General features: G+C 48.5%; 1 protein-coding gene across 2 annotated transcripts in view; it reads left to right on the plus strand.

Moving 5' to 3' along the window:
- PXDN (peroxidasin) overlaps positions 1-24,943 on the plus strand; it is a 109,769-nt gene that overhangs the window by 66,095 nt on the left and 18,731 nt on the right. For both annotated transcript variants that reach the window (XM_030921193.1, XM_030921194.1), the window contains 8 exons: positions 1,514-1,683; positions 9,154-9,426; positions 10,576-10,692; positions 11,944-12,102; positions 13,518-13,630; positions 14,654-14,810; positions 20,584-20,692; positions 21,301-21,458. In XM_030921193.1, coding sequence (XP_030777053.1) covers positions 1,514-1,683; positions 9,154-9,426; positions 10,576-10,692; positions 11,944-12,102; positions 13,518-13,630; positions 14,654-14,810; positions 20,584-20,692; positions 21,301-21,458 — 1,256 coding nt within the window. The remainder of the gene's footprint in view (positions 1-1,513; positions 1,684-9,153; positions 9,427-10,575; positions 10,693-11,943; positions 12,103-13,517; positions 13,631-14,653; positions 14,811-20,583; positions 20,693-21,300; positions 21,459-24,943) is intronic.

Consider the following 24,943-nt stretch of genomic DNA (forward strand, 5'->3'; position numbering starts at 1 on the left):
GGCCTGGTGACCTGTGCTGGGTTCTGCCCTCCACCAGCTGGAGTCTCACCTGCTGGCCTCACCTGCCTGCCAGCTGGCCTTACCTAACATCCAGAATCACCTCCAGGCCAGCCTCACCTGCTGGCTCGCTATGTTTCTGGGCAGGGGATTGGGCCACATCAAAGAGAGTCTTATTTATCGGGCCTAAGCTGACATTGCTTCCGTCTAGCAAGCCCTGTGAGTAAGGACAGATTGCAGGTTGGGGGATTGGTGCCAGGCAGAGGAGAGCATGAGGAAGATTTGGGAGAAGGTGGGTGTTGGTCTTTCGAGAGCATCCCTAATGGTTTGGCAGCGCGCTGGCAGGTTTCTGAGGGCGGTCGTGGGAAAGTGCTTTTGCACAGTGTGGGGGCTGCTCCTCCTGCATGAACGACCCAGCATGGTCCAGGCTCCACACATTCCTTAGGAAACTCGCATGGAAGATGATGAATCTCGTGCACTAAGGTAGTGAGTTTCTGTTTCACAGAGGCCTTGTCTGTCTTGATGATCTGGAAGCAGGAGTTCTCGTAGGCCCATCTGCATTCTCAGAGGGCTCCGTGCCTGGCTGTTCTTACTCAGTCCTCACACTTGCCATAGACTGTGATCTCAGTGGCATCCAATGTCACCTCTCTCCTCTTCACCTGCTTCTGTATAAAGGGAACTAAAGCGAAGTTACAGGTGGGGTGAGGGTGAGAAGCGGCAGGACTGAGCATTAGGGTAAAGGTGTTGCAGCTTTCCTTGGCTGCCCGAAGTGTGTGGGATGCAGCATGGCCCCAGGGGAGGTCATTGCTGCCCGAGGACTGACCGAGCCATGTGAAGGTGAGGTCACCCGTGTCCTGGCCTGTTCATGGTACAGCTCCACAGGTTCCTCCCAGATCCCAGACAGAAGCCAGCTAGCAGCTTGCAGGCACTGTTTGTTAAAATACAGATAGAGAGGCCTGGCACACTCCTGCAGTCCCAGCACTTTCAGAGCTGGAGGCAGGAGGAGCGCTTGAGCCCAGGAGGCTGAGGCTGCAGTGAGCCATGGTTATACCACTGCACTCCAGCCTGGGCCACAGAGTGAGACTCTGTCTCTAAAATAAAAAAATAAAATACACGTAGGTATATCTTCGGCTTTTAGTAATGTAAAAATGTTTCTACCCTTTTTAGTTAATTCACCAGAAACAAAAGAAAATGTTTCCTTGGAATTTTTTCCATTTTGTTCATTGCTTTTTCTCCTTTGGAATTAGGAACACTTTAAAACATGTAGATAGATTGAACACGTGAATACTAAGGATAAGTATCTGAGTGAATGAGATGTGTGAATACACGGTCCCCTTTTCAGAATTGCCTGTTAGGTCAGGGACTGTCAGGAAGGAGGAGCCCCTGGAAGGTGAGCTGTCGCTCGCACGAGCTCTGATACACCTGCTGCAAGACTGGAAACCCCTGTGCTGGGGATGGGTGAGGTATGTCTTTCTGCTTTCAACAGCTTGACCAGACCAAATTTCTGTCTTTGTAGTAACGAGCTGAGCATGAAGACAGATTCCCGCCTCAACTTGCTGGACGATGGGACCCTGATGATCCAGAACACACAGGAGACGGACCAGGGTATCTACCAGTGCATGGCAAAGAACGTGGCCGGAGAGGTGAAGACGCAAGAGGTGACCCTCAGGTACTTCGGGTCTCCAGGTATGTGGCGGGCATTTCACACCTGGGTTCCGCCCAGAATTGTCGTGCCTCAGTATCTGCCTTCTTTCTTTGCACCCCAACTCAGTAAAACAAGAATGAACACTGAAGTCTGAAGTTGAAGCTGCAACACAGGGCTGGCTCACAGAGCTTTCGAAGCGCAGGGTCGTAGATGATCCGTGAGCGGTGCTGTGGTCCCCAGTTAGCCCCTCATCTGGGGACACACTCATAGTCCACACAGCTGGGGCAGTCCATGCTGTGAGGCCAGCCCATGGAGAGAGGGCCTTGGGAACCTGGAGAGACTGTGCCGCCCCCGACCCACTGACCCCGCCACCCAGGCGCCCTCTGAAGGGACAGCTACTCAGGCACAGCTGTTGCCATGTGGTAACAAGGTCTCTATTTTGCGAAGGGCTTGGATTATGTAAAAGGAACCACAATTCTAGATTTTTATCCAATATTTTCATGTTTAAGATAATGGCACCTAAATTTAAAACGTTTAAAAACTGGTCTCGGCCACATCAAGTCCAGCTGTGGCCTCTCATCCATCTGGGTCCCACCAGGTTGCAAACTCCGCTCTGATCCACCTGTGTTATCTGTGGCCATTGCTCAGAAGAGGAGCTGGGCCCTTGCAGAACAGCGGAGTGAGGCGTTGGGTGTACCTCACGGCTCTGGGAAACAATGCGGATCCCTTCACGCCCCTGGACGGGTCTGCCTGTCCTCCTGTGTGGAAGCCAGTAGAGTCGGAGCCCTTACCCAGGGAGGCTGCAGGTGTAACTTCCTCTCTGAAACCTTCTGGCTTCCTTTAGCTTCAGCCACAAATCACACCAGGGTCGCTGTTGCCCTGGTATTTTGTATTTCAGGCCATTATGGTTATAAAACGTTTTGTTTGGCAATGTAAGTGGTTTTGGTGTTTCTTGTTTAAGTGCCTGCTCCTTAATTGGCCTAATCTCTGCATCACCTGGTACATCCCAGCATAGACACAATCAACAGGTACCGATGGCTGAGAATTCCTGGCTCTCACATTTCTGTTCAAAGGAAAGCCCAATGATAGAGTACTGCAGAATCAAAGGCCTTAATCAAAAACCTTCCACATGTTCAGCACAAGGCATTCGGCATCTTTCCAAAGTCAGTGCTGTGGGCCTGTGCAGAGAAGTGAAGACACAACCGCTGCTCCCAGAAGGAGCCTGGGCTCTGTTTTTAAGGCATTAAAAAATCCACAAAATAGGAACAAAAAGTTATGTAGTACTGTTAAGTATGTGTTACAGACAAAGGAGAATAACCATGGATTATGAGTAATGAACTACTTAGGAGAGTTACTGTGCGAGTACGTTGACCGATTCCTGGACAGGAATATTTAGCCAGCTCTTTATGGCTTGAGAGTTCCAAATTTCGCTCCTTTTGATCTGAATTCTTGGGTCTTTCTCAGGAATACAGCCCTATTTAGTATACTAGTCTGAACATGTGGGTGTAGCTCCCTCAGGTACAAATGAAGGGCCTCTCGCCATCCGGTGCACAGGGAGTGACTGCAGCATGGGGGAACCAGCCCGGAGAAGCCCGGAAGCCTGGGCCGGGCTGACACACGACAGCCTGCGGTCCACACCTGCCTACTGCCTGTTTTCCCTAAGGTGTATGAATGAAGAATACTTTTCTACAATTTTAAATGATCAAAACTTTTAAAAGAACAGTATCTTATGACGACATGACAGCTAGAAGAAATTCAAGCGTCACTGTCTGTGATTAACTTTTCTTGGAGCATGACCACACTCATTCTTTTGCACAATGTCTATGGCTGCTTGTATGCTACCATGGCAGAGTTGAGGAGTAGCAACGAAACTGTGTGGCCTTTAGAACTTAAAACAGGAGCAGTCTGGCCCTTTACAGAAAAAAAATGGCCAACTGCTGTTGCAGACTATGGTAATTATGTATAGTAATAGGAATAGAGTGACGTGTAGGTCTCCGTGGGCCATAAAGGGGCATATCGCACCCATTATCCTGAAGCTCTGTGATTAGGGGCATATGAAAAGTTTGCAGTTTTTATCTTTCTGATGCATTACATTTTTGATCAATAACACTTCTATCAGTGCTTTTTGCTTCAAGGTAAATTTGTTGTAAGATACGTAAAAGCAGCCTCTACTTGATCTGTATCGTCAGGTGTATCTTTTCCCACCATTTTTCTCCGAGCCTTTCCACGTACACATGTTTGAGATGTTTAATGTAAATAACACAGAGCTAGAAATTTTTTTAAAATCCTAAGTTTTCCTTAAAGTTAATCCATTTAAATATGTTTATTGTAGTTAACAATATGAGATTTATAAATTCTACCTCTTATTTTGAACTGTTTGTCCAAACTTTTCTGTTTTTTGCTTTAGTTGGAAATAATTATTTTTCATATTTGCTTGCCACTACCAGTTTGGACACTATATGCCCATTTCTGTTCTTTTAGTGGTTAGCCTAGAAAATTTTACATGCATTCTTAAATTGCCAAAGCCTAAAGTTAGTATAACCTTCCCCTCTAACATGTGTTCATCCCGCTGAGTTGACGTGCTTAGTTCTGTTTTTTTTTTTTCTTTTTGAGATGGAGTCTCGCTCTGTTGCCCAGGCTGGAGTGCAGTGGCCGGACCTCAGCTCACTGCAAACTCTGCCTCCCGGGTTCACCCCATTCTCCTGCCTCAGCCTCCCGAGTAACTGGGACTACAGGCGCCCGCCACCTCGACCGGCTAGTTTTTTTTGTATTTTTTAGTAGAGACGGGGTTTCACCGTGTTAGCCAGGATGGTCTCGATCTTCTGACCTCGTGATCTGCCCGCCTCGGCCTCCCAAAGTGCTGGGATGACAGGCGTGAGCCACCGCGCCCGGCCTTGTTTTTTTTTTAACCGATAAACGTTATGATTTTGTTCTTCCAGTGTTTGTCTGGATGCATCCACGTGGTTCCCACTGCCTTTGTCCTTCCTTTGTTTATCTCAGCTCTTCTGTCGGGGATCACCTTCCTTCTGCCTGATGTGGGGGGAGCTGGGCAGCAAGCTCATGTGAGGACCAGATTTTGGTGAACAACACTTACATGAGATTTGTTTGTCTCCTGTACTGAGCGTCGTTCCCTGGGTAGGGCAGGCAGGTTTTGAAGTTAGTTCTTTCTCATGCTGAGGGCACAGCACTGCGGGGATGCAGCTGTTCGGTTTTCTGTCGAACTTCTCTTCGTGGGCCTCTGTGGATCTGTGTCTTGTCTTCTGTGTCGCATGAGGCTCTTTAAGGCTCAATTTAAGTTATAAGGGTCTGCGAATGCCCTCGAGGCCGACTTTGACTTTGGCGCTCCTCCTTCTGTGAGTAGCTTCATGGTTTCCAATTTGTTATTCTGATAGAAATGCTAATATTAAATGTCATGTCTGTATTTTTTGTAATTTATACTTAAATATTTGACTAACACGGCTTACATATTAACATATATAAAAAGGCAGGAAGTCGTCCTCTTGGCTCTTTTCATCATGCATTCAATCCCTCTTCCCTTCCCCTCTTCCCGAAATGCTTAGTAGTTTCTTCCCTGTGTGTATACAAAAAAAAAGTAAGCATATTTGAGGCAAGTGATTTTTCTTAGATGATAGCTTAGAAATCTTTCTAGTCTTTCACTTTTGATAACATCAGTTTTCTTTCTTTCTTTCTATAACTGCATAGAATTCCATGATCTAAATGTACCCTGAATTTATTTAAGAAGTTCCCTTTTGGAGTGAATTTAGATTTTTTTCCAAATCTTTAGCTATCACAGTTCTGTGTGCTTTATTCAAAAGCCTTTGGGCCAGATACCTTTTGATATTCAGGAACTTGGGGAAATTTTTGGAAGGGTAGCATCGTGTAAAATCCACATACCAATTCAGACGGTCAGCAGCGTCTGGGATAGTACCCTGTAATCAGTGTATTAATATCCTATAGCAAACTCTATGGATATTCACAGAAAGTAGAATAAAGGCCATAAGTAGCCTCATGCTAGGTAGATCAAGTTTTCCAAACAAATAAGTTATGACAAAATAATGATTTTTGGACTTTTCTGAATTTTAGCATGGATAAGGATGGTTGACCTGAACAAAGAACAGGGCAAAAGGAAAACAAACACAAATTTATTATTTATTTATTTATTTAGACAGAGTCTCGCTCTTGCCCAGCCTGGAGTGCAGTGGTGAGTTCTCAGCTCACTGCAACCTCTGACTCCCTGGTTCAAGTGATTCTCCTGCCTGAGCCTGCCGCGTAGCTGGGACTACAGGTGTGCGCCACCATACTGGCTAGTTTTTGTATTTTTAGTAGAGGCAGGGTTTTGCCATGTTGGCCAGGCTGGTCTCGAACTCCTGACCTCAGGTGATCTGCCCACCTCAGCCTCTCAAAGTGCTGGGATTACAGGCGTGAGCCACCACGTCTGGCCCAAACAAAAATTTATTTGGACATAGGACATTTTATGTGCTTGTAAAAATAGCTATGGATTAAGTTTCTAGCAGAATATATGTATTTTTTAAATTTTACTTGAAGTTCTGGGATATATGTGCTGAATGTGCAGGTATGTTACATGGGTATACATGTGCCATGGTGGTTTGCTGCACCCATCAACCTGTCGTCTAGGTTTTTAAGCCCCGCATGCATTAGATATTTGTCCTAATGCTGTCTGTCCCCTTTCCCCCAAACCCCCGACAGGCCCCGGTGTGTGATGTTCCCCTCCCTGTGACCATGTGTTCTCACTGTTCAGCTCTCACTTTTGAATGAGAACATGCAGTGTTTGGTTTTCTGTCCCTGTGTTAGTTTGCTGAGGATGATGGTTTCCAGCTTTATCCATGTCCCTGCAAAGGACATGAATTCATTCTTTTTGATGGCCACATAGTATTCTGTGGTCTGTATGTGCTACATTTTCTTTATCCAGTCTATCACTGATGGGCATTTGGGTTGGTTCCAAGTCTTTGCTATTGTAAATAGTGCTACAGTAAACATACGTGTGCATGTGTCTTTGGAGTAGAATGATTTATAATCCTTTGGGTGTATACCCAATAACGGGATCACTGGGTCAAATTATTTTTCTGGTTCTAGATCCTTGAGGAATCGCCACACTGTCTTCCACAATGGTTGAACTAATTTACAATCCCAGCAACAGCGTAAAAACATTCCTATTTCTCTGCATCCTTGCTAGCATGTGTTTCCAGACTTTTTAATGATTGCCGTTCTAACTGGCATGAGATGGTATCTCATTGTGGTTTTGATTTGCATTTCTCTGATGACGAGTGATGATGAGCTTTTTTTTATATGTTTCTTGGCCACATAAGTTTCTTTTGAGAAGTGTCTGTTCATATCCTTAACCCACTTTTAGATGGGGTTGTTTTTTTCTTGTAAATTTGTTTAAGTTCCTTGTAGATTGTGGATATTAGACCTTTGTCAGATGGATAGATTGCAAACATTTTCTCCCATTCTATAGGTTGCCTGTGCACTCTGACGATAGTTTCTTTTCTTCGGCAGAAGCTCTTTAGTGTAATTGGATTCCATTTGTCACTTTTGGCTTCTGTTGCCATTGCTTTTGGTGTTATAGTCACAAAGTCTTTGCCCGTGCCTGTGTCCTGAATGGTGTTGCCTAGGTTTTCTTCTAGGGTTTTTATGGTTTTAGGTTTTATGTTTAAGACTTTAACCCATCTTTGAGTTAATTTTTGTATAAGGTGTAAGGAAGGGGTCCAGTTTCTGTTTTCTGCATACGGCTAGCCAGTTTTCCCAGCACCATGTATTAAATAGGGAATCCTTTCCCCATTGCTTGTTTTTGTCAGGTTTGTCAAAGATCAGATGGTTGTAGATGTGTGGTGTTACTTCTGAGGCCTCTGTTCTGTTCTGTTGGTCTGTGTATCTGTTTTGGTACCACTGTCATGTTGTTTTGGTTACTGTAGCCTTGTAGTATAGTTGGAAGTCAGGTAGTCTGATGCCTCCAGCTTTGTTCTTTTTGTTTAGGATTGTTTTGGCTATATGGGCTCCTTTTTGGTCCATATGAAATTTAAAGCAGTTTTTTCTAGTTCTGTGAAGAAAGTCAATGGTAGCTTGATAGGAATAGCATTGAATCTATAAATTACTTTGGGCAGTATGGCCATTTTCACAATATTGATTCTTCCTATCCAAGAGCATGGAATGTTTTTCTATTTGTTTGTATCCTCTCTTATTTCCTTGAGCAGTGGTTTCTAGTTCTCCTTAAAGAGGTCCTTATGTCCCTTGTACGTTGTATTCCTAGGTATTTTATTTTCTTTGTAGCAATTGTGAATGGGAGTTCACTCATGGTTTAGCTCTCTGCTTGTCTATTGTTGGTGTAGAGGAATGCTTGGGATTTTTGCACATTGATTTTGTGCCCTGAGACTTTGCTGAAGTTGTTTGTAAGCTTGAGTTTTGGGGCTGAGATGTTGGGGTTTTCTAAATATACAATCATGTCGTCTGCAAACAGAGACAGTTTGAGTTCCTCTCTTCCTAGTTGAACACCCTCTTGGGAGGGTGTAAGTGTCCAGGAATTTACCCATTTCTTCTAGATTTTCTAGTTTATTTGTGTAGAGCCGTTTATAGTAATCTCTGATAGTAGTTTGTATTTCTTTGCGGTCAGGGGTGATATCCCCTTTATCATTTTTTATCCTGTTTGATTCTTCTCTCTTTTCTTGTTTATTAGTCTGGCTAGCAGTCTATGTAATCTGCTTGTCAAACAGATTAACAAAATATGTATTTTGTTAATGTTTTCAAATTAATCCAGCTCCTGGATGCATTTATTTTTTTTTTGAAGGGTTTTTCGTGTCTCTGTCTCCTTCAATTATGCTCTAATCTTAGTTATTTCTTGTCTTTTGCTGGCTTTTGTTTAGCCGGGTAATTTCTGGGCAGTAGAGTGTGCACATGTTCAGTGCTGGTGTGCATGGCCACGTCTCTGCAGGTGGGCTGGGCCAGGGCGCCCTCCCACTACCAGCGTGGGAGAGTTCTGTTTGCACACAAACTCACGCATGAAACACGTTCCTGATTGTAGGGCTTTTTTCTGGATTTAAATTTGAAAAATATTATTTCTTGCTTACTTTTAATTTGCACTTTTTATGAGTAAAATTGATATTTTTGTATACTCTAAATATACTTCACTAACAATAATTTGTGCCAGTAGGAACTACTAGCGAGGTCTAACAAGACTGACATAATGTATTTTATTTAGAAATAAGGATCCTCCATGGAGTTCAGCACGTTTTAAGAAAAAGCCCTTCCTCGTTAGCTCTTCCTAACCAGCCCTGGTTGCTCACTTTGCTCAGGTGGCCTGAATTGGTTTGACCCGAGGCTGTGAACCATTTTTATTGTCTGCACATTTCTTTAAAAAGAAAATATGCAGTTACATTATGTTTGTTTTACCCTATTTTGGTGGTAAATAGAATTAATAGCCTGACATAGGAAAAATCAAGCAAAAACCATGTCAAACCGGGAGAAATTAATTGAGAATTTCTGTTTAATTGTGACAGCTCGACCCACTTTTGTAATCCAGCCACAGAATACAGAGGTGCTGGTTGGGGAGAGCGTCACGCTGGAGTGCAGCGCCACAGGCCACCCCCCGCCGCGAATCTCCTGGACGAGAGGTGACCGCACACCCTTGCCTGTCGACCCGCGAGTGAACATCACACCTTCTGGTGGGCTTTACATACAGAACGTCGTCCAGGAGGACAGCGGAGAGTATGCATGCTCTGCGACCAACAGCATTGACAGCGTCCATGCCACTGCATTCATCATCGTCCAGGGTGGGTATCCATCCTCTGTGCCAGAGCCAGGGCTCAGCCCGTTCCTCCCCGCTTCACCAGTTCACACGGCCGTACCCACCAACGCTCCATAGAGTCTCTGCCCTGTCCACTTCACTCGGTTTATTTTTATCCATTACACCCCCATTGGACTACCTACAGACGATCGCAATTTGTAGATTTTTGGATCAGAAGGCTCAGTAGGACGGGCTCTGTGTCCTGGCTGTGGTGTCTCTGTACCTCCAGCATCTGGCCAGCAGCAGTGTCTGTCGGATAAGTGAGTGTGTGTGTGTGTGTGTGTGCGTGCATGCGTGCACATGTGCAGTAAGGTGGTTGATACACCTTACAGACAGCTTTGAATCCTTCCTTAAGATCAGTTTTGGATGTAGTCTCCTGGGAGTATTCATCGTTTTACGCCTTCTGCCGTGTATTTCTACATTGCTTAATAGACTGTAAAATGAGTTGTTCTTGTGAAGTGGGACTGTGTTGGAAAACATTCAAACAATACAGAAGTGCAAAAGATAAATTATTAGAGATGATATTAGAGATAGAGAAATCACTTCCTTCTGCCAGCCTCTCTTCAACCCTTTGCTGTCTCACTGGCAATCTGTCGAGAATCTTTCTGGTTTTATTTGCACGTACAGCAATGCAGCTGTGTTACATGGATTTACTTTTTTTGTGGCTGTTACTTGTATAAAAATGGAATCATACCAGACAATACTGTTCTGTAAATTACGTTTTTCATCCATTGATAATAACCACTGTCATCTCACACAGCTATATCAGATGGCATTTTTTAAGCATTTGCAAATACTAGTTTAGGGTGAGGATTGAGAGGAATCATTGTAAGTCGGCCTGGTGTCCACAAGCTTCAGTGTGGCCTCATCTGTGCCCTCTGTGCATTGCAGCTGACAGTGTGGTTGAACAGTCTTTGTGTGCTTTCCAGGGTGATGCTGAGAACTCACCCATCCTTCATCTTCTTTCTGTTTCGCTCCCATCTTCTGCTGTGCCCTCTGCCTCTTTCTGACTCTTCGTTGTAGACATCGCTCCTAATCGTCAGGTGTCTGCCAAGACTGTGGTCATTTTCCTGGTGGCGTTTTTACCCCATGCTGCTTTTTACATGTCCTGTTTCGAATGCTTTCTCTCCGGAAGCTCTTCCTCAGTTCACTGTGACGCCTCAGGACAGAGTCGTCATCGAGGGCCAGACTGTGGATTTCCAGTGTGAAGCCAAGGGCAATCCGCCGCCTGTCATTGCCTGGACCAAGGGAGGTAAGAGCCAGGCCCCAGGCCTTTGCCTGCTCCCTCCGCAGCCACAGACACAGGAAGCACACTTTTCCACCGTGCCCAGGCAACCCCCAATGTGTTCTGGACAGGGCTGAGCTGGGACGGGATTCCACAGGACCAAGGCACTGGGAAGCGCAGGGGTGTCTGCACACCCCCCGCAGCTTCCTGTCCATGCATGGCTGTCCCTCATGGACATCATGGCAGGAAACTCTAAGAAGCTCTGTCATTACAGAAGAGACTTGGGGTTCCTGCCTTTGACTCCCTCACACCTGCCTTGTTTCAGATAGTCTCTAGGTCGTGCTTTTAAGTAGCATCTTGAAGGAATCTATTTGCATGGAGGATAGAATTTTCTGGAAACAGTCATGGACTATATTGAAACAGACAAACAGCTTTTGCTCTGACTTTGCTTCCCAGAGCCCTCACTGTCACCTCCCCGTTCAGCGTCGTGACCTTTCATCACATTCTTTGCCTACAGTCCTAGCTCTCTTCCTTCAATGGGAAAGTCACTGGGCATGTTACTGCGTAAGGCACAGCCTGGATGGGGGTTGGGATGAGGGCAGGAGCTGAAACTGCTGGAGAAGGAGCTACGCAGACCTCCTGGTTCCTGTCCTCGGATGCAGGCAGTGGCCCTGAGACCTCCTGTCCACTCCAGCTGGCACCAGATGGCCAGCCCATCCCTTCATCCCTCTGAGGGGCCCCACCCAGGAGTCTTTGGGGAGGAGGCCTGTGCCTGCATCACACACCCTGGACTTCCCTTTTCTCAGGCAGTTATGGGCAGAACAGAAGAGACTTATCCCCAAAAGGAACGTGCTGGGGCCTCACTTGACTCTTCATCATCTCCAGCACTCAGTCCTCTCCCTGGTTCTCCCAGCTGGTCATCCACCCCCTCAGACCCCCTGAGTACCCACATCCTCCTGGCTCCCTGTCCTGGTTCTCCCAGCCGGCCATCCGCCCCCCCTAGAGCCCCCCGAGTCCCCACATCTTCCTGGCTCCCTGTGTAATGCTTTTCCCTCTGTTCTCTGCCCCTGTCAACCCCTCTCTGAGTTACGGGTGTGGGGACATTCAGGTATCACCATGGTGTCTGCTGGGGAGTCAAAGATTTGCTTATGCAGGGCCAAGCCGAATTATTCGGCGCCCCGACCCGGGTGGAGACAAGCTTCTGTGATGCTGTCAGTTTGAGAACAGGAGTTCTCCATACGTCCGAGTGTCCAGTGTAATGGACCCATGCCCTTGCAGGGAGCCAGCTCTCCGTGGACCGGCGGCACCTGGTCCTGTCATCGGGAACACTTAGAATCTCCGGGGTTGCCCTCCACGACCAGGGCCAGTACGAATGCCAGGCTGTCAACATCATCGGCTCCCAGAAGGTCGTGGCCCACCTGACTGTGCAGCCCAGAGGTAGGTGCCAGGAGGTTGTGGACTGAATTGATTTTCTCAGATCGGTTATCAGGAAACACAGATTCTGCAGCTGACCTTAGTATTATTCTTCGTTATAAAGCGCTGGCTCTTCTCTCTGCGTTTTATGCACCGTCATTGTGCTTGTGCCCCCAAGGTGTCTGCATAGTAGCTCATTCAGTCTCTGTCCCTTTAGCTGATGAAAACATTTGCTTATTTTTCAGTGATGATTGTTTTGAACTTGGATAAGATTGACTTGTTAAAGTCAAGTCTATTTGGTTTTTTTCCCTTGGTTAATTAAGATTATTTTAGAAAAGGGTTGTTTCGAACTGCCCTTTCCGGGGTGGTTGTTTAAGGAACACAGTCTAATCAAGTCCGCTCCCAAGGCACAGACCCCAGATGATGTGTCACGAGGGCCAAATCCGGTTGCTCTCCCGTCTACCGCTCATCCTTGGACCCCGGCCTTCCTCTTGTCCTTTTTGGATGCTGCTTTTGCCTGTTCTCTGCAATGAGAAGGATCCCCGCAACCTCATATCCCTCCTGACAGAGTCAGCATAGCACTGATTGTGGCCTCTGCAAGAGCGAAGGCCCCTGACCCAGCCCCCGTGTTGCAGGCGTCCTGGGCTAACTCCAGTGTTAGCATGAGTGGCTCCCAGAGCGGAGCAGTCCAGGTGGCCACAGTCCCTGAGCTTGTCATGGAGACTGTGGGGAGTGGGGCAGAGATGACGTGCGGGGAGGATAGGGCTGGATTTCCTTGTGTCCCTTTTGGGGATGTTCTGAGACGCTGCGGACCTCTGGAAGGGGCTTCCCTCGGCCCGTCATCAGCAGGCTGTTGACGACTGACCCGTCGGATTGGCTCTGTGTTTCTTGGGTTTGCCCTTTGCGTCCCTGACCTAGCGGGACTCTGGGTGCCTGTGTAGAGAATGCGGGGGTGAGATTTCTGAGCGGCCCCCCGATCCCCGCAGTCAGCCACGCTCCTGCTCTTTCAGAGGAGGAAGCTCCCCTCTGTTTCCTTCTCCGAGAGTTGGGCTGTCCCCAGAGCTCGTTGTCCTCCGTGGGCCCTGCGGCACAGCATATGCCTGAGACTGCCCCGCCATCGGTGAGGGGCGGGGGCTGGAGGACATGGCAGCCCGCCCGTCCTGGACCCTGCGGCTGATTGTTTCTGAGCAGGGAAGACACTGGTTACACTTTGCTCTCCTTGCCCTGGGAGACAGGGAGGCGGGCGGATCTTCCCTGGGACCTTTCAGGCTTCCCTGCCCTGTGCAGAGGCTGCTGGGAGGCAGGGAAGGGCCCGTTCTGAAACTGACTGCGAGCTGCCAGCATCCCTGGGTGGGCCTGATGGAGGGCAGGGGATCTTGTTCTGAAGTTTTCTGATGTCATTGACTCGTTTTCCTGGATTCTCTACATCTGCCTTCCAGTCACCCCAGTGTTTGCCAGCATTCCCAGCGACACAACGGTGGAGGTGGGCGCCAATGTGCAGCTCCCGTGTAGTTCCCAGGGCGAGCCCGAGCCAGCCATCACCTGGAACAAGGTAGGTGGGCCGGTGCCCGAGCCAGCCACCACCCAGATACAAGGTAGATGGGCTGGCGCCCACACCACCCACCACCTGGAACAAGGTAGGCAGGGCAGTGCCCACGCCCCAGCCTCCCCTCTGCTGTGGGGTGTGATGGGCTGGACAGCTGCTGCCTGCCCACTTCCTCTAGACTTTCTGTAGCAGAAAGAAAAACATTCAGATCGTAAGCCTTGAGGTTTCTCAGGGCATCCTTACTAATAAGAACAAAACAAACTTGGAGCATTGCATTTTTTAATCTTTTCCGTAACAAAAGCAAAGAATAACTGTCTTACAGAACTGTGGTCTCATCATCAATAAGGAAGGGTTTACATTGTTATTTCATTTCTTTGCTGTTTTTATTAAGCTCAATAGGAAAATGTGGGCAGCACTCACACACCACGACCCGTGTTTCTGTGAAATCCCTCCCGGGAGCACAGGGCCGGCCGCACTGGTCCGCACAGAAGGAGAGTGCTCAGCGGAGGTGGTCCCATCCTCCACCGCATCCCTGCACTGCCCTGTGAATCTCTGCGTCCTTTCATTCCTCGCCGCACACACTCCAGGCGTCCGCTCTTGCTCCGGCCTCAGCTGGGAGGTCACCTGTCCCTCTGTGTCTGCCTCTGATCCTTCTTTGCCCTTGGACCAATGCCCTCTCTTTCTGAGACACTCCTAGGTCTCTTTGTAGGGCCCCCCACCATGGCGGGTGTCTAAGGGAGTCATCATTGGTGCCACTTCTCCTCGTTCTGGAAAATCATCCTTGCCTCAAGCTATCAAGCTCTGTTCTCCTGAAGAATGAGATGTGGAAAGAGTTTATCTCGCCAGCTTGGCATTGGAAGAACTGACCATGTCTCCTTCCCTTCCCAGGCCTGGATGGATCCGAGCACAGCCTGGGAGCTTCTCCATTTGCAAATCCTAACAAATGTCTCCCCTCCCCCAACCCTAGGTCAGACAGCTTCTGCTTCTTAGTCTTACTTCTATTACTGTTTTCATTCTGTTTTGCTCCAGGATGGGGTTCAGGTGACAGAAAGCGGAAAATTTCACATCAGCCCTGAAGGATTCTTGACCATCAATGACGTTGGCCCTGCAGACGCAGGCCGCTATGAGTGTGTAGCCCGGAACACCATTGGGTCAGCCTCGGTGAGCATGGTGCTCAGTGTGAACGGTAAGATGCTACATGCCCACATCTACCCACGTGGTATCCACAAAGAAAGCCCACAGGCCCCTAGTGCAGTCCCAGGCCAATTGGCTTAGGCTGTTTAGAATTATTCAGAAGACACAGCACCTGTGATTCTCAGGTGGGGACACTCTCCTGGTGCATGGCCAGGCTGTTTGCCAGCCCTTCCCCTCCACTCAGGCACCTGCAGGCCCTGCTGCCCATCCACTGGGCAGAGCTTTGCTCTCAGGTCTTCCGCATCTGTCCAGAAATGTCCAGGTGTAATTTACAGTTATAATTTGGCAAATGTGGTTGCTTGATGAGATTCCAATTCCTTAGCTGCGGTGTCTCTCTCCCTGGGCTGTGGCCAGGAATGCTCTGGAAGCATCTTTCAGTGGGAACCTCTAGGTGCTTATAGGCAGCCTTACCTAGATCCAGTCAGTGGTCCTAGAGCCATCCTGACTCCACATCTGCATTTGCCAGTTTGCATCCTGGTCCCCCCACCGCTTCCATCCCACTCACCCCGAGGCCCTTGGCAACCTTGTCCGGGTTCTTATAACAGAGGCCCGGGTCGCTCTGGCCCCTCTTTCTCAACCCACAGACCCAGTGATGCCCGTCATGTGTCCCTGACCCTTCTCCGTGTCTCCTGTGGCCACCAGGGTGACACACCCTTTAGCTTTGCATGGAGTCTTTATGATGTGACCCAAACCTGCATCTCATCAGTGGTGTGTTCCCACTCCAACTCTGTCCCCCTAGAGTTAACAGCACTCTGAGAACGCGCACAAACCCCCCTTCATGTGGTAAAGGACCCTCTGGCCATCACCCCCCTCCCCACGGGCGCTGGCCCTCCCCCTGGGCCTCCACTGTGACTCTAGTTTTGCCTTTTCCACTCTCCTTGTGACTGATCTGCCTTCTCCATGGGACTTGTTAACAGACAAGAAGAGTGACCCCCACTCAGTGCCGTGAACATGGCAGACATAAATGTGAACCGTAATGGAATTCCTCAAAGACTTTTCAGAATTATTTAGGAAAAGTCTTAAGTGACCTTATTTTCCCGTTATATGTAGAGTGTGAAATGTAAAGTTGATGTAAAATTAAGTTGATGAAACTTAAAAACTGGTGGATTATTTTAAATTAATATTTGTTTTTTGCTTGAAAAATGCCACCTTAACATGAATTAACTACATCTGAAATTTAATCTTCCACCCGTAATTCCATCCCCCAAAAATACCGTCATTAATATTGTGGTTGGATTCCTTTTCTTTTTATAAAAAGGTAGATAAAGAAATGCTTTTGGATTATTTTTCTGTGATCATTGCTTATAGAAAAACAAATTCCACTTAAATCATTAATAAGAATGAAATGTTAGAGTCACAAAATTATGTAAAATTGTATGACTCATCTACCTATTGGCATAAAAATATTGCATTCCAAAAATTAGTAAATTTGGGCTCTGAGATACACACAAAAGTAAAGTTTCTGCCTAGCTGAAATTCTTTTCAGTCATTTGATTTGTCCATGTGTACCTTCCTCAAATATGCAAAACAGCCGACGAGCTCACCTAATCCACGTGCCTGTGATGTTTGTTAGCGGTGAAGTAAGTCAGGCTGGAGGTGTCCATCCATAGCTGGGTGTGAACACATGTTGTAAGAACGTGGTTCGGAAGGGCCCTGGGTTGACCCAGTTACACGGATAGTCGCTGCCGCTTGGTCATTCATTCAGCAAATGCCTTCGTGGGCTGGAATCTGTCCTCGGTGCAGAGCCAGGTGCGCCAGGCGCTCGGCTCCATGGAGTTAGATCCTGATGGAGAGATGAGTAAGAAGCAGTGACATGAGCAGTCACACTCAGATAGTGAGGAGTCCACGAGGAACCGCAGGGCAAGGCGTGGGTCAGAGTGGGAAGCAGAGGGGGTCAGCACTCGCCTGAGTATTGATTTCTGAGCAGAAGGAGCCACGGGGAGATGAGGGGGTAGCAGGGGGCAGCCTGGTCGGGGAGAGTAGAGGGGTGGGGTTCTGGGGTCAGAATGAGCCCAGTGCCGAGGGGGTGGGGAGCACAGGGCTGGGGCAGTCCTCGGGGTGCTGGTGCTGACCGGGCTGCAGAGTTCGACTGTCCTCGCGGACATACCAGGGCGCCATGAGGAAGTTCCCAGCAGGGAGCACCGTGAGCCGGTCTGCTTTCCTAAGACTCGGCTTGGGTTGTGGATGAAGTGTCCGGGATAGGTATCCGGGAGGACAGCAGAGGGTGCCGGCCAAGTGGGAGAAGGAGTGCCTGTACCCGGGCCCACAGCTGGGGTCTGCAGGGCCAGTCCCTGGGCACGTGGCCAATAGTAGATCTGAGGGGCCTGGCAATAGTTGGCTCGCACTGTGGGGTAACTGCTGGGCTCTGCCAGTGTCACTGATTGAGACCCAGAAACAGTTGGGGAGAGGCCAGCCTGGGGGAAGAGGCGATGGAGGAGTCCTGTTTGAGCATGGAAAAGGGAAAAGCCTGGAGTGGGTGGTTAGAGCCACGAAGTGAACTGTAGGGAGAGGTCAGGACGATGGTGTCAAGTTGGGAATGTTAAGACAACAGCGTGAAATGGAACCACACAGGGAGGTGCTGTGGAGGACCAGAACACCTGGTCACTGGGCTGGAGCTGCAGCATCAGAGGCCTGGCGGGCAAGGCAGAATGACCATAAAGACATGGACAGTGGACGCATGCAGAGACGGTAACAGAGAGCAAGGGTAGGACTGACCTGACTCAGAGAGAGAAAGAGAGAGAGAGTGCGAGAACCCACAGCTGAAGTGGAGTGCTCAGGAGGAAGGAAGAGACCAGGAGAAAGCAAATCACAGTGAGGGGCAGGTCCCAGTCAGGAGGGGGCAGGTTTCAGTCAGGAGGGGGCAGGTTCCAGACAAGAGGTGGCAGGTTCCTGTCAGGAAGGGACTAAGTCCCAGTCAGGAGTGGGCAGGTTTCAGTCAGGAGGGGGCACGTCCTTGTCAGGAGGGGGCAGGTCCCTGTCTGGTGGGGGCAGGTTCCAGACAGGAAGGGGCAGGTTCTTGTCAGGAGGGGGAAGGTTTCACACAGGAGGGGCTGGTGCCTGTCAGGGGTGGGCAGGTCGCTGTCAAGAGAGGGTAGTTCTTTGTCAGGAGGGGGCCGGTCCCTGTTAGGAGGGAGCTGCTTTCATTCAGCAGGGGCCAGGTTTTAGGCAGGAGGGGGCAGGTCTCTGTCAGGAGAGGGCAGGTCCCAGTCAGGAGGGGACAGGTCTCAGTCAGGAGTTAGCAGGTCTCAGTCAGGAGTTAGCAGGTTTCAGTCAGGAGTTAGCAGGTTTCTGTCAGGTTGGGGCTGGTTTCTGTCAGGTTGGGGCTGGTTCCTGTCAGGAGGGGGCTGTTCCCAGTCTGGAGGTGACAGGTGCCAGTCAGGAGAGAGTAAGTTTCAGTCAGGAGGGGGCAGATCTCAGTGGGGTGGGGGGCAGGTCCCTGCCCAGTCAGGAGGGGTTAGGTTGCAGTTTAAAGAGTGCATGTCCCTGTCAGGAGGGGGCATGTCCCTATCAGCAGGGGGTAGGTTTCAGTCAGGAGAGGGCAGTTCTCAGTCAGAGGGGGTAGATCCCAGTCAGGAGGGGACAGGTCTGAGGCAGGAGGGGATAGCTTCCAGTCAGGAGGGGGTAAGTCCCTGTCTGAAGGGGGCAGGTTTCAGTCAGGAGGGGGCAGGTTCCTGTCAGGGGGCTAGGTCCCAGTCGGGATGGGGCAGATTTCAGTCAGGAGTGTGCAAGCCCTGTCATGAGGGGACCCGTTTTATTCAGGAGGGGACAGGTTTCAGGCAGGAGGGGACAGGTCCCTGTCAGGAAGTGGCAGGTTTCAGTCAGGAGGGGGCAGGTCTCTGTCAAGAGGGGGCAGGTCCCCATGGAGGGCTGTGTCCCAGCAGCCAAGTGAAAGAAGCCTTTTTGTAAGGGTGTGTTGAGCTGTGTCAGCATCTGTCAAAAGACTGCGTATGTTGAAGAAAAATGAAATTAACTTTGGATTTATTGGGGTTCATGTCATTGCGTGAGATGGTTAGAGCTGTTTTTATCACTAAAAATAAAAGTTGGTTGGAATTAGTTTATATTATTTGGTAAAATATCAACTAGGGACTTAGTATTAAGCAGAAAAGAATGACAAGAGGGAACCAGAACGAGGGCAGTAACATTAGGGGTAGATAAGGTGTGCGATTGTGTGTGTACATGTTTCTGTGTTTGGTTTGATGTGTTTGTGCATGTTGTGTGTTTATGTGGTGTTTGGGGGGTGTATGTCTGTGTTGTGTGGTGTGTGTATGTGTGTGTTTACATAGTGTGATGAGTATGTGTGGTGTGCTATGGTGTGGCATGTGTAGTATGTATCTGTGTGTATAGTGTTGTGTGTATCTGTATGTTTGGTGGGCTGTGTGTGTTATTTATAATGTGCTGGGTGTGTTGTATTTGTGTGGCGTGTATGTGTGTCTAATGTGATGTGTGTGTGGTGTGTATCTGAGTGTAGTGTGATGGATGTGTGATTTTTGTGTGTATCTGTATGTATAATCTTCTGTGTGTGTGGTGCATATTTCTGTGTGTGGTGTGCGTGTCATGTCCTATATGTGGTGTGTGTCTGTGTTTAATGTGCTATGTAGGTGGGATATGTCAGGAGGGGGTAGGTCCCTGTCCAAAGGGGGCATGTTTCAGTCAGGAGAGGGCAGGTTTCAGTCAGGAGAAGGCAGGTTCCTGTCAGGAGGGGCAGATCCCTGTCAGGAGGGGACAGGTTTCAGTCGGGGGGGGGGGGGGCAGGTTTCAGTCAGGAGGGGCAGGTGTGGGTGTGTGGTGTCTTTGTGTCTGTGTATCATGTGCAGTGTGTGGTGGGTACCTCTGGTGTATGTGTACAATGTGATTTGTGTGTGTAGTGTATGTGTGTTTGTGTGTACAATGTGATGTGTGTGTATAAAGTGATGTGTGTGTATAATGTGATTTGTGTGTGTATAATGTGCTGTATGTGTGGTGCATGCGTGATATGTATCTGTGTGGTGTGTGTGTGATGGGTTATGTGTGGCGTGGTGTGTGTCTGTATATAATGTCCTGTGTAGGTGGTATATGTGTTTCTGTGTATATAATGTGCTGTGTATGTGTGGCATGTGTTTGTGTGTATAATGTTGTATGTGTGTGGTATGTGTGTGGTATGGATCTGTGTGTGGCATGCATGTAATGTGCTACATATAGTGTGTGTGTGTCTCTGTATAATGTTTTATGTAGGTGCTGTGTGTGCTTCTGTGTGTATAATGTGATTGTGTGTGTGTGATGTGTGTGTGAGGAGGGAGTTGCAAGTCCACGGGCGAGAAGATGGAATCATAGAGGCAGCAGCTGATCTTTAAAGAGGGGAGCGGGTTAGGATCCCGGTGTCCAGGGAGGCTGTGGCCCTTGATGAGAGGAATGGATGAGATCTGCTGGACCCTGAGGTGTCCCCACAGATATCCTGTCCGCTCAGCTGGCCACACAGGGAGGCCTCAGTCCACACCTCCCATGTGCTGCCGCATGTAGTATAAGATCTTCCATGCTTCACGTTATAACTACTTCCTGTCTTCTTAGGTATAACATGATTTCAAAAGCTAAAGTCTGTAATTTTCATGCTGTCTGAAACAGCTTCTAGTAGAATTTGTGAGAAAATAATTTGAGTTTGGATTTGAAAAATAGAAATAACATTTGGAGAAAAGTATGCCTTGTGGCTAAATGATGTAGTGTCTAGACATCATTTTATGAGTAATTGTGTAGTATTTTTCCTGGTAATACGCGACTTTGTATTTTCCTAGTTCCTGACGTCAGTCGAAATGGAGATCCGTTTGTAGCTACCTCCATTGTGGAAGCGATTGCGACTGTTGACAGAGCTATAAACTCAACCCGAACACATTTGTTTGACAGGTATCACGGGGCTGTAAACACACTGACCCTCAAATCACAGAGCTTTAGGGTGAAGGTGGGAGTGACTAAAGAATGCATGCAGTTCTAGTGTATGAATTTTGATTTGATTATCTGATGACCAAAATGTTTAATTTAAAAATCATGAACAACATGGGCACCAGTTTTCTGGGGGTTGAAATAACAGAAGGACGTGTGCTTTTCAAATAGAATTTGGCTGTCATCCATAACCAAAACATTCTTTGAAAATTTCAACTCATTCCTTTGGCTTATGACTACATGATTTGGCAAAAACAAATAGTTTAAAAGTCATTAGTGTATTTGTTCATGTTGCTGATCCCAAAGCAGTGTTTCTGCCTCTTATTTGAAATGCAATATCTGCGATTTTCTCTATTGACTTAATTAATTATCTGTTTTTAGTGTCTTCCGGTTTTTGTCTGTTTTGTTTTTGTTTTGTTGCCTCCACTCCGGATGAGGAAGGTATAGTACATTATGTTGTAGAAAGTAGCTGTAGAAATATTAATAGCAATGATTATATTTTTGGATACTGTGAATTTTATCTTCAGTAATCCGTTTCATTCTTCCTTTTTTTCTCCCTAAACTCTGGTTAGCCGTCCTCGTTCTCCAAATGATTTGCTGGCCTTGTTCCGGTATCCGAGGGATCCTTACACGGTTGAACAGGCCCGGGCAGGAGAAATCTTTGAACGGACATTGCAGCTCATTCAGGAGCACGTGCAGCACGGCTTGATGGTCGACCTCAACGGGACAAGTCAGTACCAAAGCCTTTTTCTTCCTCCTCCATGGCCTGAGTAATGGGGTTGAACACGCCACAGTTAAGTCACATTCCTAGGGAAGAGTTCCAGCACTTTCTTTCCCACTGTGCTTATGAACTGTGAAATTATTTCCTTAAACTGTGAGTCGTCTTGAGCCCTACAGCCCTGTCGCTGTTACTTTGGTTTAATAGGAATCTCTGGGGGACGTGAAGTCCCTTGGAGTGCTGGTCAGGCTACAGTATGTCCACCTGGCCAGGGTGGGTTATGCAAGCCCAGTCCCTCTGCAACAAATGAGCCGTAAAGGAGGACTTAGCAGCGTGCTTGCTCCCTGAGTGACGTTGTGTCCTGGGAATGCGGCGCCATGCGTGTTAGGAGGGCTGTTTCGGAAGAGTCCCTGGTCTGTGAAACCAGCTGATGAGATCACCTCGGGCTGGTGTGGAGATGCTGTTGGTGAAGGTATGTCCCCCGCTCACTCTGCTCTGGCACTTTGCCATTGCCCAGTAAATAACAGATGCCTTTACATGTCATTATTGTCCTTGCTGGTAGTTGTACTATTGATGAACCCGTAGAGGACCCTGACTTTCTTATGTAAAATCATCATTTTCAGCAGCAGCTGGTTACTCACAGTTCTGTGCGCACGCGCACACACACACACACACAGAGCACGGAGGAGAATGCAACAGTAGCTGTCCCTGTGGGATGAAAGAATTGCCTTATAATTTTTCAGTTTTCCAAATTGTCTTCAATGAGCATCTTTTATGATTAGAGCAAAAAATGTTCTTCAAGGGTTGAATGAAAGAGGCGTGGAGTTGAGACCTGTAGGGTAATTTATCCCCGTCTTTGGAGTAAAGTGTTGCTCTGAGCCAGCCCCAACCTGTTAGGTTTTGGAGCCCTGTTGGTGCTGAAGCCCAGGCACCAGCCCATGCAAAACTGCACATTCCACAGCTCCTGCTTCCCAGTCCTCTCCTGGCCTCTTGTGGTTGGGGGCGGGGCGAGGCAGGGCAGGAAATATTGGGTTGGAGGCCTCTGAATGTTTCTGCTTCTCTTGATGGATGAAACTCCAGCCTCGCCTACCAGGCACATTCTTGGGGAGATGCATCAGAGCCCATTTTGTTATTTCAACAAGTGTTTATTTGGCACTTTGTGCTTGTCAGGTGCAGGGGGAGACTAGGATGAGAGGCACCAGGCATGTGGGGTCCCAGCCCCTTCCCAAGTCCCTGGTGCCAGTCTCCTGGTAGAAAGGCCATGTTCTCTTCTCCAGAGAATGAAGAGGGAAGTTACTAAGTGTAATTTCTTGCTACTCCCTATCTTTCTTCATTTAGTTACAGGATCAGATCTTTAAATATTACTGTGGCAGCTCAGCAAGTGGGTTCTGCTGCCACCACAGAAATAAAGCCATCTGGAAACGTCTCCTCGAAGCTAGGCTGTTGGAAGTTGTTCCTTGTGAGGAACTACATGTCCATTGTGTGTCATTACATGCCAATTATAGAAAGATTTAGACTCAAGGGGCCGGGCGCGGTGGCTCACGCCTGTAATCCCAGCACTTGGGGAGGCCGAGGCGGGCTCATGAGGTCAGGAGATCGAGACCATGCTGGCTAACACGGTGAAACCCCATCTCTACTAAAAATACTAAAAATGCAAAAAAAAAAAAAATTGGCCGGGCATGGTGGCAGACGTCTGTAGTCCCAGCTACTTGGGAGGTTGAGGCAGGAGAATGGCGTGAACCCGGGAGGCAGAGCTTGCAGTGAGGCGAGATCGCGCCACTGCACTCCAGTCTGGGCGACAGAGCGAGACTCTTGTCTCAAAAAAAAAAAAAGATTTGGACTCAGAAAGGCAGAAAGGAAAAAGTAAAATCACCCCAACAAAGTGAATCATTTTATACCTTTGCTGTTTACCTGAGAAGCAGTTAGATGCACATGCAGGCACTCATTTCTTCACTTACTCGTTCCACCTGCCTGTCAGGGCACACCCTCTATGCCAGTCACTGTCCCAGGCTGGGGCCTACAGCCACAAACAGAAGAAATAAAAACCTCAGCCCTCAAAGATCAAACCGTCCAGAGAAATGCAGATGGGAAACCAGAGAGAGGTCCCTGCGTATAAGAAGCCCCAGCAAGTGACCCAGAGAGAAACAGCAGGTGGGAGGTGGGTGGCGCCCTGGGTGGGGTACTGTTCCCCATGGGCAAAGGTGACGTGTGAGCAGGGACCCCACAAGGGTGAGGGGGCCTCCCTGGAGCATCTGAGGGGACCACACATGCAGAGGCTTGGAGGTGTGACACATCTGGGCATAGTGGAATAGCAGGTGGTCAGTGTGGCTGGAAGGGGGGTGGGGAAGGGCTGATAAAGACAGGGAGATTTGTGCTCCACCAGAAAGGGCCTGGGAGCGAACATAAGGATGTGTCATTGGCTCTGTATGAAATGGGAACGTTAGGGTTTCCTGCAGAGAAGTAACATGGTTTCATGCATTTTAAATCATCAGGCTGGGTGACCACCCTGCGTGGGTTGACAGACATGGGCAAACCAGCCCTGGGAAACTGGGGTCAGGGTCGGTGCCACCTGCTCTGGTTGGCAGGTCTGGTCTGCCTCAGAACCCATGGCCAATGCCATGGAAAAAGTGAACGTTCTGGAGGAAAGCCCGGAGACCAGCCCCGCAGCCCAGCCAGGCATTTGGGAGGAAGCGCTTTTCCTCCTGGCGCTCTGCTTTCTTGGCTCTCTGGATGTTCAAGATTGATAATTCTGTGGGACTTCCTAAGAGTCGCTATGAAAATAGGGCCAGATGGTTCAGCTCACTGTTTTCAGCCTCTGGGAAAAGTCAGACAGAACAGAACCAGGGGCTGAGGGGAGCCTGGGGTTCATGTTCCCTGCACAGACCTTTCCCACCCAACACACCGGGGTGTGTGTTTCTGACTTACTCTCCCCAGCCTGGAAAATGCCTCACTTCCAATTCTTTGCATTCTTATGTGGATGTTATGCACACCGCTCCCCCACAGAAAAGGGGCCGTCTCTTGTTTGCTTTAAAGGTGTCCATAGTGATACCTGTGATCTTGACAAGCAGAAGCGGGCTGGAGAAACTTTAGAAAAAAGAGGCGGCCGGGCACGGTGGCTCAAGCCTGTAATCCCAGCACTTTGGGAGGCCGAGACGGGCAGATCACGAGGTCAGGAGATCAAGACCATACTGGCTAACACAGTGAAACCTCGTCTCTACTAAAAAAATACAAAAAATTAGCCGGGCGAGGTGGCGGGCGCCTGTAGTCCCAGCTACTCGGGAGGCTGAGGCAGGAGAATGGCATAAACCCGGGAGGCGGAGCTTGCAGTGAGCTGAGATCCGGCCACTGCACTTCCAGCCTGGGCAACAGAGCAAGACTCCATCTCAAAAAAAAAAAAAAAAAAGAAAAAAGAGGCATTGATGGCTTGGAACTCTGTGAGTGTCTGCACACGTGAAAGTGTGAGTGTGATCTGTAAGCACGTTTGCATGTGAGTGTGT

This window comes from Rhinopithecus roxellana, chromosome 17, assembly GCF_007565055.1.
Source record: "Rhinopithecus roxellana isolate Shanxi Qingling chromosome 17, ASM756505v1, whole genome shotgun sequence".
Taxonomy (NCBI): Eukaryota; Metazoa; Chordata; class Mammalia; order Primates; family Cercopithecidae; genus Rhinopithecus; species Rhinopithecus roxellana.